This window comes from Xyrauchen texanus, chromosome 36, assembly GCF_025860055.1.
Source record: "Xyrauchen texanus isolate HMW12.3.18 chromosome 36, RBS_HiC_50CHRs, whole genome shotgun sequence".
Taxonomy (NCBI): domain Eukaryota; kingdom Metazoa; phylum Chordata; class Actinopteri; order Cypriniformes; family Catostomidae; genus Xyrauchen; species Xyrauchen texanus.
The window spans coordinates 14,954,198-14,970,280 of NC_068311.1; the positions used below are offsets into that span (position 1 = coordinate 14,954,198).

The 16,083-nt window shown below is 37.1% G+C and overlaps 1 protein-coding gene across 1 annotated transcript in view; it reads left to right on the forward strand.

The window, feature by feature from the left end:
- Positions 1-16,083, forward strand: part of LOC127630073 (membrane-associated phosphatidylinositol transfer protein 3-like) — a 223,637-nt gene that overhangs the window by 78,098 nt on the left and 129,456 nt on the right. Inside the window, 1 exon segment of the mRNA XM_052107484.1 lies at positions 3,051-3,155. Coding sequence (XP_051963444.1) covers positions 3,051-3,155 — 105 coding nt within the window.

Genomic DNA, 16,083 nt, shown 5'->3' on the forward strand with positions numbered 1-16,083 from the left:
AAATGTAGTAGAGTAAAAAGTAAGATATTTTACTTTGAAATGTAGTGGAGTTAAAGTAAAAGTCTCCCCAAATTTAAATACTTCAGTAAAGTACAGATACGCAAAAAAGGCTTCTTAAGTACAGTAACGAATTACATTTACTTCGTTACTGTCCACCACTGCACAAAACTATGAAAAAATAAGTTATATTAATTAACTTCTATTATATTTCATTATCTTTAAAAATAAGATTGTATTTTAAATGGTAGATAGAAGTTTCTTCTGATTTCTGTTTAGTCATTACATTTAAGTAATTCATTTCTGCATGAAGACATTGTTAATACATCAGAAAGAAGGAAATGACAGAACATACAGTAGTCCAGCAACAATGGATGGAATTTGAGCATTACCAATGACTTTTTCTCATAAAGGACACAATCAAACCAATTGTACATACAGTGCATAGTGAATATGGCATTTACTCATAGTGCACGTGAAGTGGTGTTACTTTGAAGTTAGCAAACAGATGTGATAAACATGATGACATGGTTAACGTTATATTGATAGGGGAAAATGATGGAGTCATTGTTTATTAACTTTCCAGTATGTATTTCACAAACTAGTTAGCAACTTACTTAGAAGACACCGGTTAACTCCGCACTGTTTAACTCCATCCTGTCTGCAGAACCTCCGTCAGCTCAGCTATGGAGTCGGAGAGTGCTCTGCTGGACAAACTACGTTATGACACCAATTTGGTACGATACTATTGGCCGACCAATAAATCGGTCGGGCACTACCTAAAATGAATCTATAAGACTCCAATTCATAATGAATATGATAGTTGTATGTGAGAAACATCATTATTTAATTCCTTTTTTTACCATAAATCTGTACTTTCACATTCACATTCTTACATTCTTTCACATTTTGAAAGCGAAAGTGCAGATTTATTGTTAAAAAGGACTTAAAAATGTTTCTGTTTCTTGAGATGAACCACAGTAGGTCTGAAACAGTTAGTTGACGTTTTCGATGGTGACAATATGAAATCGATGACAAAAATGTTCATTGTCGAAATGCCGTTTGATGCCATTTAATGTAACGAGATCATATGAAACTCTAATGATACTGCACAAGAGCTGCACTGCAGCTCGTACCTGATTGCGGAGAGGAAGAAAACACAGCTCACAGTACAGATACACTCAGGTTTCAGGTGATGAAGATTGCAAAGTATAAGGGAATTAAATAGAGAAGCACTCTCATTGTGGAATAAGCGGAGCCGGAGCAGTCCTGGAGTAATGACATTTCGTTCCAGTGTATTAAGCTATTTAGAGGAATGACAATAAAATCCAACGACTTTTTGCAGTGATTGTTTTACTGAATTAAAATTAATAAAACATATTTTTTCCCGCCTTTAATTCAGTGAATGTCATTTAGAGGTATTTTTAAAAGATGATTTTGTCCTCTTTATTGTTAGCAGGCACATTTACTACGACCATTTAAGTCGGGCACAAGCTGAATAGTTGGTTAAGAGTTAATGGTTAATCTTTGCAATAATCACGAATAGTCTAATAATCGTTCTAATAATCGTTAGATTAGTCGATTATCAAAAAAATCGTTAGTTGCAGCTTTAAACCTCAATGCAAATGCTTAACGAACCATGGGTGGCGAAACATATGGTTTGTTGTTTTTACAGAGAACAATTACACCCCTAATGTATACCATTGTACATGATCCACACTATATTGTATATCAAAATATAATTGTATTACAATCTGATGCCATTAATGTACCATGCTACAGCCTCATTTCTTTTTTAGTAGGGTAGTTCAAAATTCTGACTCTAATCCCATCATTGCCGTCTAATGTTAATTATGAATTAAAGTTAATTGTGAAAAGTTTCATTACTTTGGCACAAAAATAATCCGTTTTGGTAAAAACATTATAATAAAATAAACATATATATATATATATATATATATATATATATATATATATATATATATATATATATATATATATATATGTTATTTATATAGCTAGATCTCTTAAACGGATTTGACTCAGTACTTGTGAATGACAACTTTATATCCGCTCATCCGCTCAAGCTGTTCTTTGAGCATGTTACCACATTTTAACATGGTTCTGTTTACCCTTGTCCTCTGGGTTTTCTCTTTTTTACTCCCACGTTTGAGCTAAAAGAGAACTGCCGTCATCCTTTCGCAGTTCCAGCTAAAACTTTTCTCACTGGCACTCTCTCAAGTGTTTTCAGTTTATGTCTTTTACTTACTGAAATAGGTGGTTGTCTCTCCTTCAGGCACTAGGCTGCTGTTATTCCTTTTCTTTGTGCTAAGCACATTTTATACTTCACAAGATCTATGTTCCTTCTGAGCTCTCTAAGCGCCATTCCATTTGATATGACTCAGTAACTCAGTATTTTGATTATGATTTAAAAACCCTCCTCTCTAAATTCAGAGGCCTCGAAGCTCCCTTACAATGTTACTCACATTGTTTCAGTGAGCGTGCATGTGTTTGTTTGTTTACCCTTGTTTGAACTAACTCATAAAAATGTTAAACTGACAGTCTAGAGAATAGCTTTAGACAATCAGTGGCCGAATGGCTTAAGCGGGTGATGCAAATAAACAACCCTGACGGAACCTTGTCATAGTCTCTTTTCCACACTGTATTTCAGCTCAGGGAGATCCGAAACAGCACTGGACATGCAACATGCTGTCACACACTTTGATCCGTACAGCCAACCTCTACATCCACTCTTCTGTCAAGCACTCAGGGGCTTTCTCACAAGGACCGGTGGAGTGGCTGATCGCTCCGTCTGTGCTCATTAGTCAGACATCACTTTATTGCAGCAGCTGTATTCAGAGATAATTTGATGAATCTTAATGGCTTTGATGTACTGCAGAATTTCATGTGAATCTTTTTAGCTCAAATGAGCATAGTGCAGAATCAGATGACATTTTCTGGCTAATCCTGATGATAAACTAAATGATTGATTGCCAAGCTCTTCCTGATTATGTACCGCTTTCATTGAGTGTTGTGTTTTTGTTGTCTTTCAGAGGTGCTGGAGGGTAAGACGGCCATGCTCTTAGGAATGAGTCAATGGAACTCTAATGATCTTGTTGAACAGATAGAAACATTGGGCCACACTGACCAGACTCAGGGTAAGAATTCATACATTGAGATGTTACATAGAGTAGTGTTCAAATGTCTGATTTTACTTCTTTTTTGCATTCATCTCATTTAATACAGATTTTTCATTACAAATTATTTTGTTATCATAAGAATATGAGCGACAAGTTAATAAACTTGCATGCATTTCAGATTTTCTAAGTATTTAGTTTGCACTCAAGCTGGCATGGTCTACACAAGTTTGAGCAAAACCTGATAATCCATGTTAACCCACTGCGAATTGCATATGATGTTATAAAGAGCATCTTATGTGATTCAATGGACGCAAGAATCTGACCTTTTGTACAAGGGATTTAAACGGATTGTTCGCCCAAAAATTTAAATTCTCTCATCATTCACTCACCCTCATGCCATCCCAGATGTGTATGACTTTCTTTCTTCTGCTGAACACAAAGATTTTTCGAAGAATATTTCAGCTCTGTAGGTCCATACACTGCAAGTGAATGGTGACCAGAAATCAAGGTCCAAAAGGACATAAAGGCAGCATAAAGTAATCCACATGATTTCAGTCGTATGGATTACTTTTATGCTTCCTTTATGTCCTTTTTGTAACATCTGACTTCTGCTCACCATTCTCTTGCAGTGTATGGACCTACAGAGCTGAAATATTCTTCGAAAAATCTTTGTTTTTTGTATTTAGCAGAAAAAGTAAGTCCTACACATCTGGGATGGCATGAAAGTGAGTAATTGATGAGAATTTTCCTTTTTGGTTGAACAATCCCTTTAACATGTGGACTTTTGAACCCCAGTGTAAACAGCTTCCAACCACAAAACTGTACTTCCCCACAGCGATATTAAAAATGCATTATGTAAATTGTACATGAAATAACTGAGAATATTCTGCAATAAGGGCAAGGGACTGAGTACTTAGGAACTTCAAATTATTAACGATAATGTGATTTTATGATTGGTTAAAAAACACAATAATTGTATGACTTGACGTTAAAACGTAATTTGTAGTATTTTGGCCACTGCATTGTGGTCGAATTGGTTAGATTGGAAAGGAACTTTTACAAGCTTACTTTCAGTCTGGTGCAGTCAAACTTGTTTTGGAGAGATTCAGGGTGACGAACACAATGTACACATTCTTGCATCTCAAGACACGTTTTTTAAAGTTTAAACACGTTTTACATGATGTGAGACTGAAAAAGTAAGACACGATGCAACGCCCAAAGACAGCTGCATATGTAAATCTAACCCAAAGTTTGCCTCATACATAGACCAACAGTTAAAAAAATAACGCAAACCTGCTCGATTGCTTCTAGTCCCACGCTGAGTAGATGACTGATTTATTTGTGGAGTACTCGAGCTGTCAAAATGACTAAAATGCACTTTTCAAGCTCATATTATCAAGAACACAGGAGACTCTAATGTGAAATTATATTTTATAGCACATCTCTTTATGTTTTACATTAGCCACCATTGGCACAAAAATTGCTCAAGCACCTGCTTTCTAAACAAATCTCAAATTTTATATTTCACAGTTAAAATAGAGAAAACAGATTTCAAACCAAATGAAACAGTATTACCTCTTAGCTGTCTGTATTGATTTTTCTAACTCTTTGTTCTTATATGATCTATTCTTGTAATAAATAGTAAGGGTTAGCGAGCATGAGTCAATAGAGAAATTGAACAATGGGACTCTGCACTTTCTCATTGCTTTGAGCCACACCAATTTCTGTTTGGAGTTGCTTTTTTAGGCTTCTCTTTTCATAATGCAGCCATATTAATATCTCATGTGGTCGGTGTAAAGGTCCATGCATGTGAAACTTAAAGAGAGCCAGATTCACATTAATGCTGCAGTGGGTGTTTACTGAGACCACCCCGGCTTTGTTTAGACAGTTTATTTTTTGGCTTATATAACCTATCCGTTTAATTGTTTGTAGTCTGAATGCCAAATAAATCAAACCCAAACCTTATGCAAGCTACATCCATATGTGAATTGAGATCCAAATAACATTTTTGGGAAATGCATTATAGTCCAATTTCAGGTGTTTTTTTTTTTTTTTACATTCGGCCGCAGTGTCTGAATTCAATCATTTATGTTCACGTGTGGCATTCACTGTTTATCAAGATGATAAATGATGGATATTTCCAGTTTTCCATCCTCTCTTTCCACACTGACAGCCACACTCCTGTCTCTGATTACTATGGCAACCAATATAGATATAACAGTTATTAACGGAACTGTCTAAAGAAACAGATCCAGTTGCATTACTTGCAAAAAGACAGTAAGTCCGAAATCAGATCCGAAAAACAAATTTCATGATGCCCAGATAGCTTGTGTTATTTGTAACATCTTAAAGGAATATGCTGGGTTCAATACAGGTTAAGCTCAATCGACAGCATTTGTAGCATAATATTGATTACCACAAAATGTATTTTGACTTCACCTTTCTTTTCTTTAAAAAAGCAAAAATCTGGGTTACAGTGAGGCACTTACAATGGAAGAATTTTTGTGTGATAAAATCGCTAAATAACCTTTTCGGTGTAAAGTTATAGCCAATTTTACAATGTCATTACAATGACGATGTAATGTCAACAAACTCTTATACAACTGTAAAATTACAATTTAAACAACTGTACAGCTCAAATAATGCAGAAGTTATAAAAGAAGAATCAATGTACAGTGGCATGCAAAAATGTAAGCAAATTTCTGTTGCTGTGAATAGTTAAGTGAGAAGATGAACTGATCTCTAAAAGGCATAAAGTTAAAGATGAAACATTATTTTCAAAATGTTATGCAGTATTAGTGTACTATTTTTATTTTGTAAAATTTTAGAGTGAAAAAAAGGAAAGGAGCACCATGCAAAAGTTTAGGCACCCCAATTGATTTGAGCTCTCAGGTAACTTTTACCAAGGTCCCAGACCTTAGTTAGCTTGTTAGGGATATGGCTTGTTCACAATCATCATGTGAAAAGGCCATGTGATGCAAATTTCAAAGCTTTATACATTGACACTTCAAATCTTGTCCCAACAATCAGCAGCCATGGGCTCCTCTAAGCAGCTGCATAGCACTCTGAAAATTAAAATATTTGATGCCCACAAAGCAGGAGAAGGCTATAAGAAGATAGCAAAGCGCATTTAGGTAGCTGTTTCCTCAGTTTATAATGTAATTAAGAAGTGGCAGTTAGTGGGAATGGTGGAGTTCAAGTTAAGGTCTGGATGACCAAGAAAACTTTCAGAGAGTACTCCTCATAGGTTTGCTGGAAAGGCAAATCAAAACCCCTGTTTGACTGCAAAATACCTTAAGCAAGATTTAGCAGAATCTGGAGTAGTGGTGCACTGTTCTGCTGTGCAGCAACGCCTGCACAAATATGACCTTCATGGAAGAGTCATGAGAAGAAAAGCTCCTTAAGTCCTTACCACAAATTTCAGTGTCAGAAGTTTGCAAATGATGCTTTTTAGAAACAAGTCCTGTGCACTGATGAAGTTAAAATATAACTTTTTGGTCGCAATGTGCAAGCGCATGTTTGGAGAAAAAAGGGTGCAGAATTTAATGTAAAGAATACCTCTCCAACTGTTAATCACGGGGGTGGATCGATGATGCTTTGGGCTTGTGTTGATGCCAGTGGCACAGGGGAACATTTCTCTGGTAGAGGAAAGAATGGATTAAATTAAATACTAGCTAATTCTGGAAGCAAACATCACACCATCTGTAAAAAAGCTGAAGATGAAAAGAGGATTGCCTCTACAACAGGATAATGATCCTAAACCCACCTCAAAATCCACAGTGGACTTCCTCAAGAGTTGAAGGTTTTGCCATGGCTCTCACAGTTCCCTGACCTAAACATCATCGAAAATCTGTGGATAGACCTGAAAAGTGCAGTGCATACAAGACGGCCCAAGAATCTCACAGAACTAATGTAGAAGTATTTTGCAAGGAAGAATGGTTGAAAATCCCCCAAACAAGAATTGAAAGACATTTAGCTGGCTACAAAAAGCTTTTACAAGCTGGGATACTTTCCAGGGGGTGTTACTAAGTACTGACCAGTTTCCTTTTTTGCTATTTTGAAACTGTAAAAGATGGATATAAAAAAGTAAAATTGCTTAAAATATTGAAGAAATGTGTCATCTTTAACTTTATGCCTTTTGGAAATCAGTCTATCATTTGCTCACTTAGCTATTCACAGCAACAGAAATTTTTATCAGGAGTGCCCAAATGATTGCATGCCACAGTAAGTGCTTGTATAAAATTATTTCTGCCTTTGAACCCACCAAAAATTGGTCCCATTCACTTCCATTGTATAAGTGCCTCATTATAACCTCAATTTTTGCTTTTTTTTTTTTTTAAGAAAAGGAGGGGCAAGTCGAAATTATATTTTGTGGTAATCAACACTATGCCACAAATGCTGTCGGTTGAGCTTAACTTGTATTGAACCAGAAGATTCCTTTAAGCCATTGGTATCTTGTTCCTTTGTTCAGAGCCGCTTTGTACTCACATTTTTTTAGTACAACGTGGAAGGAGGATGGTGTAAATTTCTTCAGGGATTGATCGTGGAGTAGCTGATATATCCAAATCAAAAATTCTCTCCTGTGATTTATAGCTTATGGCATTTACAATTACATAGCAATTTCATATCGATTTACTTTTCCATATTAAGTGATACCAGTTATGTAAAGCCAGCATGTAAAACGCCTCACAGCCTCGCAGCGATTTCCATTAAAACATGATATTCCCATATATTAAAATGACTTCTCTGAGCTATTTGTTGTTGTGTACTCCACATATTTTTGGTACTCTAACTTACCGTTAGAAAAAGTAAGTAATTTCCCCTTTGACTGTGCATATTCCTCAATTATATATGTGGCCTTTGCTCACATTTTTTTGCTCCCCTGTGAAATTTGATTGGTATATTGGAGGCACTCATGAGGAAGGAGACTTGAGAAACTGGCAATGACCCTGCCAAACCCCTATTTGTTGGTTTCCAAAAATGCTCTTCTTGGCTTCTTCCTGCAAGATGAAAGTGATATTAGCTTTTTGATGCTCACTTTAGTGAAATTGCCTAAATGCTTTGTCATGCATAAATACTTCTTTCAGGATGAGTGCTGTGATTAAAACCATGACTCAGTCACAAAGAATTGCTTTCATTATGAGTATTAACACTACAAGCAGGTTCATGCTAGTAGGAGCAGTGCTTGCAATAACTTGAATACTCCAATTCATATCGCATTTTAAATAAGAATTTAGGCTACTTGAAGATAGTGTTGACCTTCGTTTCTACTGACTGATTTATGTGCATGTTCTAAAGAAAACTTCAGTGGCCCAAATAGCATTTAAAATGTAGGCCTATTGATTTAAAATATCAAAACCAAGTCGCTTCGGCAAATAAACACTTAAATAAACTTAGACGCTAAACTCGGTTCCTGTAGCTCAAATGGTAGAGCATGGCACTAACAATGCCAAGATCGTGGGTTTGATTCCTAGGGACCGCACATAATGATGAAATGTATACACTAAATACACTGGAATTCGCTTTGGATAAAAGAATCTTCCAAATGCACATGTAAATGAAACAGTAGAAAATTCCTAGTAATTTTTGCAATTGCTTGATCTTTTGTTATCTAATATCGTGCCCTAATTAGACATTATATGATTCCAGCAACTGGAATCATATAATGATTTTTTGTTCCACACTTAATGCAAAAATGTGTCTACTGTGTTACATAATCATGGTCATTTAGAGCATATTTGTTGTTTAATGTACTTTTATGTGGAGGTGGATTTTGGACCAATGAGATTACACTGTGGGCGTGGCTACAGACACTGCAGAAACAGAAAGCAAGTAATCGACAATCCTGTCTCACAAAAACTGAGATTAACATGAAAGAGATATCTTTTATCACTTGTCACACATGCAAGGTTAAGACATCGTGTGATACAGTGACATTCGTAAACTAATGTTAAACTTAGGTGTCCAAATGCTTTTTGGGGCCACTGTGTGTAATGGCACTTCCACCATCAGGCTGAATGGTTCTGAGCATGCTGTTTAACGGTTTAAGTAGCATTTCCACTTGAACACATTTCGATACATTACGATTACAAATTGTCATGGTTAGCTAACCATATCACGACAGAGGACCATGTTGGTGGAACGGATTTAGTGACTCAAGATTGTCAGTCCATTCTAATCTTGATTTTGCAGCAGCACAGTGGGAACTGTAACCGTGCCAATGAGCCTGTATTGTTACAGAATGTCACGGTTCAGCAACGGTAACCTTTTGGCCCAATGATGAAAAAATGTCTTAAGTAAACTTGAAACTTTCCAGTGCTCAGAGGAAAATTTCAAAACATAAGTTTTAAAACTCAAGTTGATCCGTGATTCCCAGTGCTAGTTCCCCATAGTCCATTACAGCTGAGACATTTTATTGACAGGATTAAGTGCTAAAGGTGCACTGAAGTCTGAGGGCACTCAATGCTTCTAGATTAATTAGCCTGTCAAATATGGGGTTTTCTACCTGGTGAGCTAAAGACACCATTACAAAAGTGGTAAAGCTGCTCTCAGATGTGTTTAGCAGGGGGTCCTCTTGACCAGTTTCCAGCCAGCGTGAGTTCAGCAATAACATCTAGATGCTTTCTGATGCTGTCGTAGACTAGAATTGCTGGTATACATATATATTAGTGGTCGACAGATAGGTTTTTTTTAATGGCTGATATAATGCTGATAAATCACAAAATTTAATATTGTAAATACCTTTAAATTGCAAAATGAATGAAAATGTATTAACTTTTATTTACTACTACTTTCATTTTCACACAAGTTTAACTTTGTAATAATAATAATAATAATAATAATAATAATAATAATAATAATACATATATAATAAAAAAGTTTGAGTGTTTTAAGTGGTAGAGTGGTATTTCCTGGTTTCTGTTAGTCATCCAATTTTAGCAATTTGTTTGCACATAAAGAAATTGTTAATATATTAGCATTGCGCATTTTCACAAAAGACAGAATTAAACTAATTGTACTTACAGTGTACAGTGAATGTGACATTTACTTGTAGCACACGTGAAATACTTTTACTTTGACGTTGCTCTCTCAGGCTTGTGCCGGCAGCTCTTGACGGCTTTCAGTTGGCACAGACCGGATAGCCTGCTTGGAGTGTCACGTACTGACAACATAATAAACATTTGTGAGTGACACAGTTTTAATGCAGGCTGATAGAATACGTGCTTCAGAAGAAGATATATGAGCACTTCACTGGATGAAATGCAGATGAATTTTGTGTGGTTTGTGAATTAAATCTGTTTAAACGAGATGTCTGCGTATTTTCACACAGTATATGATAGAAGTTTTATTGATATCTGCCTTTATATCATTAGACAAGACAGTTTAAAGTTACAGGGATCTGAGAGAGAATGAAACAGAGAATTTTAAATGCATGAGCTTTATACGTGTCTGTTTCTTGTTACGAGACGTTGTTGTATGCCGGTCTATTATTATAGTAACACAATGACATGTAACATCAAAACAAACTGTGATTGGTCGTTTACGTTTCTCAGATGGTTCCTTCACATGCAAGCAGACGATACTCGTTGCCCTCGTGGCTTGAGAAACTAATTGGCCAAACACACAAATTTAATTGGCCTATGCCAATAATTAAAAAAATGTCATCCAATTTATCTTCTGCGGTATATCGGTCAACCGCATAAATGCACAGATCAGCCACAACATTAAAACTACCAACCTAATATTGTGTAGGTCCTCCTCGTGCTGCCAAAACAGCGCCAACCCGCATTTCAGAATAGCATTCAGAGATGTTATTCTTCTCACCACCATTGTACAGAGCTGTTATCTGAGTTACTGCAGACTTTTTCAGTTCAAACCAGTCTGGCTATACTCTGTTGACTTCTCACATCAACAAGTTGTTTCCACCACAGAACTGCCACTCACTGGATGTTTTTTATTTTTGGCACCATTCTGTGTAAACTCTAGTCTGTTGTGCTTGAAAATCACAACAGACTAGAGGAGATCAGCAGTTACAGAAATACTCAAACCAGCCTGTCTGGCACCAACAATAATGCCACGGTCGAAATCACTGAGATCCCATTTTTTCCCCATTGTGATGGTTGACGTGAACAATAGCTGAAGCTCCTGACCCATATCTGTGTGATTTGAAAGATAAGCTGATTAGATAATCACACGAATAAAAAGGCATACATGTGTTCCTGTATAAATATTTTTTATCTGTTTTCTCAGAGAAATAAAACTTTACATTTTAAATGTGTCATATATTTGCTAAAAGATTATTTTTCAATGTTTAAGAGTAGACTAGCATATAGATGGCATCAAAGCTAAACGACATGGACTAAAAGCCACCAAAGTCCAATTTTGAATTCTTTAATTTAAGCCTGTAGTTTGTATATGGTCACCTTATTAAAAGCAAATAAACAACATATTTCATTAAAATGATAAACACTTCTTTGAAATGTCCTTTCTCTGCTTTAGCTAGTGACAAGCTAGACAAGCTAGTGCTTTTTCCCCCCTCCTACATCAAGTCCAGGAGTCCATTGATGTCAAATTTTGTACAATTAGAGATACAGCTGATTAGATGAGGGGATTTTCACTCAGAAGTACCTGAAGATTTAATTCTGTTGCTAGATACTGTCTCGCTTTTCATCAGTCAAACAACCCCTTTGTGTCCTGTTTTACTTTTTGACTTCTAAATTCGTAGAGGTTCAGGGATTGCTTTTATTCTATCTACTATCCTTGATGTGAAAGCAGAAGATGCTTTGGTAATCTGAATTATATATGGTCTGTGCTACCATTTTTACTGTTCATAACAAGATGACAATGATTCTATAAATCAATTAAATTGGGGCTCATTTGGACTTTCGTAAGTAGACACTTCATTTAATTGCAGTTCCTCAGAAGTGAAAAATCTCATCAATCTCTTCTCTAAAGTATCTGGGAACCCTTCCCGAAGGACTGTCTGATTGATGCTATTTGATGACTTAATCTTTGACCTGACCTTTTGAGGAATCCCATGCGTGACTGACAGCTGGATTCTCAACAGACTTTTAAGACACTCTTTCTTCCATCTATAAACACACAGAGTTATGTCCCAGTCAAGGTTAATATGCAGGTGCAGTCACACTAGTTTTTGAGCATGCAAAATTACTTGGACATCACAAAATTCAAAGGTAGCCATATCACCCTGCAGCTCTTGCCTGGTTGCCCACTAAAGCTAAGCAGGGTTGAGCCTGGCCAGTACCTGGATGGGAGACCTCCTGGGGAAAACCAAGGTTGCTGCTGGAAGTGGTATTAGGGAGGCCAGCAGGGGGGTGCTCACACTATGGTCTGTGTGGGTCCTAATGCCCCAGTATAGTGACGGGGACACTATTCTGTAAAAAGGCATTGTCCTTTGGATGAGATGTTAAACTGAGGTCCTTAAAAACCTAGGACACTTCTTGTAAAGAGTAGGGGTGTAACCCTGGTGTCCTGGCCAAATTGGCCCCTATCTATCATGGCCTTGTATTAATCTCCATCCCTGAATTGGCTACATCACTCTACTACTCTCTCCTCCCCACCCAATAACTGGTGTGTGGTGGGCGTTCTGGTGCACTATGGCTGCCGTTGCATCATCATCCCTGTGCTATATAAATGTAAGGAAATATTATTGTTATTAAAACTGCAAACCATGTAGCTTGTGGCAACAAAGAAATTGAAGAAATAGTTGTTTGAAATAGTAATGTTTGCAAAAGAACAAACTACACAAACTATAATTGCGCACTAAAATACAAACTAAAACTCTGTAACGTTACAAAAAATTACTTCTCGTATTTGCAGTCATTGTTGGAAGGTCTGATTTAAATTGACTTCTCAAGCCTGACTTAAGACAATCTGGGAATTCTGTCTAGAAGAATGACCCAGTTAGATACGAAGGGGCCGGCTGTTGTGTTGTGTGAGTCATCATAGGTAGATGGGACAATTTGTGGAGCTGTGTTGTAAGGGATGACAACTTGAACTAATACTCAAACAAAATTAAAAAGAAACTATAACTGGTAATTTACAGTTAATAAAATATACAAAAGAAACTTTTTATTAACAATTATATACAATAAATAATAAAACAAACTAAACTAAAATTTTAAATTAAATTTAAAGTGTTTTGGCAGTGATTTGTTATGTGAACCCAATTGGAATTTGAAGCAGAATCCCAAGCCGAAGAGTGATGGTGCCCATAGGTTTGCCAAATTGTGAAGATTCAAGACACCATTACAACAGCCAGATGCTGCCACTGTGGCATTCAATGAGAATCAGCAGACAGAGGCCAGCCACCTTGCTTCTCTCTCTCTCTCTCTCTCTCTCTCTCTCTCTCCCTCCCTCTGGCTATTTGCCTTTCTTTCCCAATTTCCCTCTCTAGCTCTGTTAGTAAAGCCAGGCAAATATTGTCACTGCTCCAGAACTGCCTCTGGACAGCTCGAAGCATCTTTGGCAAAATCACTTACCCCAAAATCTGCCACCGTACTGGAACTGTCTAAAAACCGTTTGATGGGCTACACAAGTCAAAACAGCAATCACTCCACCAGGAGCACTCTTCTCCCAATATCAAACCCACTAAAATTTATGCCACCTTGGATCATGAAGTTATTCTACTGGCTAAAATAACTTTACAAATCCTATGCAATTGCAGTATGTTGTCTTAACTGTGAAAATATAAAAAATAATAACTTTTTAAATTGTATGTCACATATTATATTAATAAACGAAAGATATAAATGAAATCAAAATTTCTTCAGTTCAGTTTTCTTCAGTTAGCTCACAAGCTAACCCATTGGTTCTCAATTTTTTCAGGTAATGCCCCCCTTTGAAACAAGACCCCCCCCTTAAAAGATTAAACTACATTTTCTTTCATCTTCATTTGACAAAATTATTATAATGTTTTTTTTTTTTAAATACAATGAAAACTGAATGAAAAGTTACACTTCACTCTAGAGAGCACTTGACCACTCAGAAAACCGAATCCTCCTTTCATCCGCATTTAAATAGCAGAAAGGTTTATATTTCATTGGATAGTTATTTTTTTATAAAAACTGATAATTGCAAGGATTCATACCTATAAATGGAAATAAGCTTCAGCGGTCTCTATAAATGTTTTCCTCATCCAGTAATAATAAATTACTGTTAATATTCGCATCCTAGCCAGTGCTGAAATAGTAACAAGTATCACGTGACAGAGCCATCTATGCGCTGTTTCGGTTGCGGTCAGGACCTCTGGACAATAATTTGCACCTGATTAATGATACTTATAAACTTTAATAAAAACTTTCCACCATAATTTACCTTGTCGTTTCAGTATTACGTTTTTCATCTAACACAAGATTGAGGGAAGAGGGGATCGTTTTTGTGGCTGTCCAAGCTTCGAAAGCACACATAAAAGCGCCATTAAAGTCATCCATATCACTCTTAGATTTCCTTAGATTTAAATTCTTCTGAAGCCATATGTTAGTGTTGTGTGAGGAACAGACTGAAATTGAAGTTTTAATTCACCTTGTCACTCATTTGAAACTGGCACGCATGCAAAAATGACCTTGTTTACATGTGCACACCTGACATCAACGCTTCGGGCTGTCAAGAGATAAGCGTGCAGGACACACTGCATTGGAAAAGTTTAAACAAGGCAGGAGAAAAGGCAGAGGAAAAGAAATTGCGCTCATTGGCTCTTATGTGTATTTTGATTATTTTTGCTGAATGTGTGAAATTGAATGAGATTTGTGGATGGTTCAGTCTTCTGTGCCCCCCTTGCGATTAGCCTATTAGCTTAGCAGGCAGCTAACTTCTCCTCATTTTTAGCACATTTCTCCTCACTGTCGCAACCTACTGATACAGAGGTATGATTGTATTCAGTAGAACTTTTAAATTGCAGTATGTTTATTAATTTGATAAACTTTAAAAAAAAAAAAAAATCTTTGGGTTATGTCAAGGGTTAGGGAAAGTTGTAGGTGTAAGGTTGCTGAAGCACTCCTAATAAAAGAAACAAACACAGTGTATGAATGTGACATCCAACTGTTATAAGACTTTAGTATTTCTTGGTTATTTGAAGGGGGGGCTTAACTTGTAGTAGGTGTGTCATGTACACGTAGCAGTCTTAGGGGGCTTTCACACTAGCACTTTTGGTGCGCACCCCGGTTCGAATGACGTCAGAGTTCGGTTCGTTTGGATGATGTGAACGCTGTCTTCCGAACTCGGGTGCGCACCCGCGAACCGTACTCGGGTCCGCTTAAAAAGGTGGTCTGGGGTACGGTTCATGTGAACTCCAGTACGGTTCGCTGCTGATATGAACGCAATCGAACCAAACCACGGAAGTGAACCGCTATTGATGACGTATAATGTGGTCGTTAGTCTCACACGCGTCACTTTCAAAATGAGCGGAAAGAGTTTACTTTCGTGCGTGCGTGCGTGTGTGTGTATACACTTACCTTGACGAAAAGCGGCCACGCACTGCAAGCAGAGAGATGATTTCTGCTTGCCTTCGCAAAAATTGTCTTCGGCGGACAGCCCGCTGTCTTTTGAACGATTTCAGTATTTTTGCGGCAGAGAGACGCAAGTGTGTTTCTGTATCTTGATGTTGAAAACAAAACCAAAGGTTGAAAAAAAGAAGAACAAATGTGAACCGAGCAAGTCTATTCATTGAATTTTGACGCCTTTTCATTTCGCGGTTATCAAGCAACACGATTATGCACCAGCTGCAGCTTGATGACGCAAGCGTACCGTGGTTCGGATACAAATATATAATGTGAACACAGTCCATCGGGGGGAGGGGGGAGCAATCGAACTCGGGTTCGGAACAGGCAATCGAACCAAGTGTGAAAGCCCCCTTAGAGGCAGACAGACACTTCTCCAGAAACTGAAGCTTTCAACAACAACACTTCCAGCTTCAGCCACTGGGGGC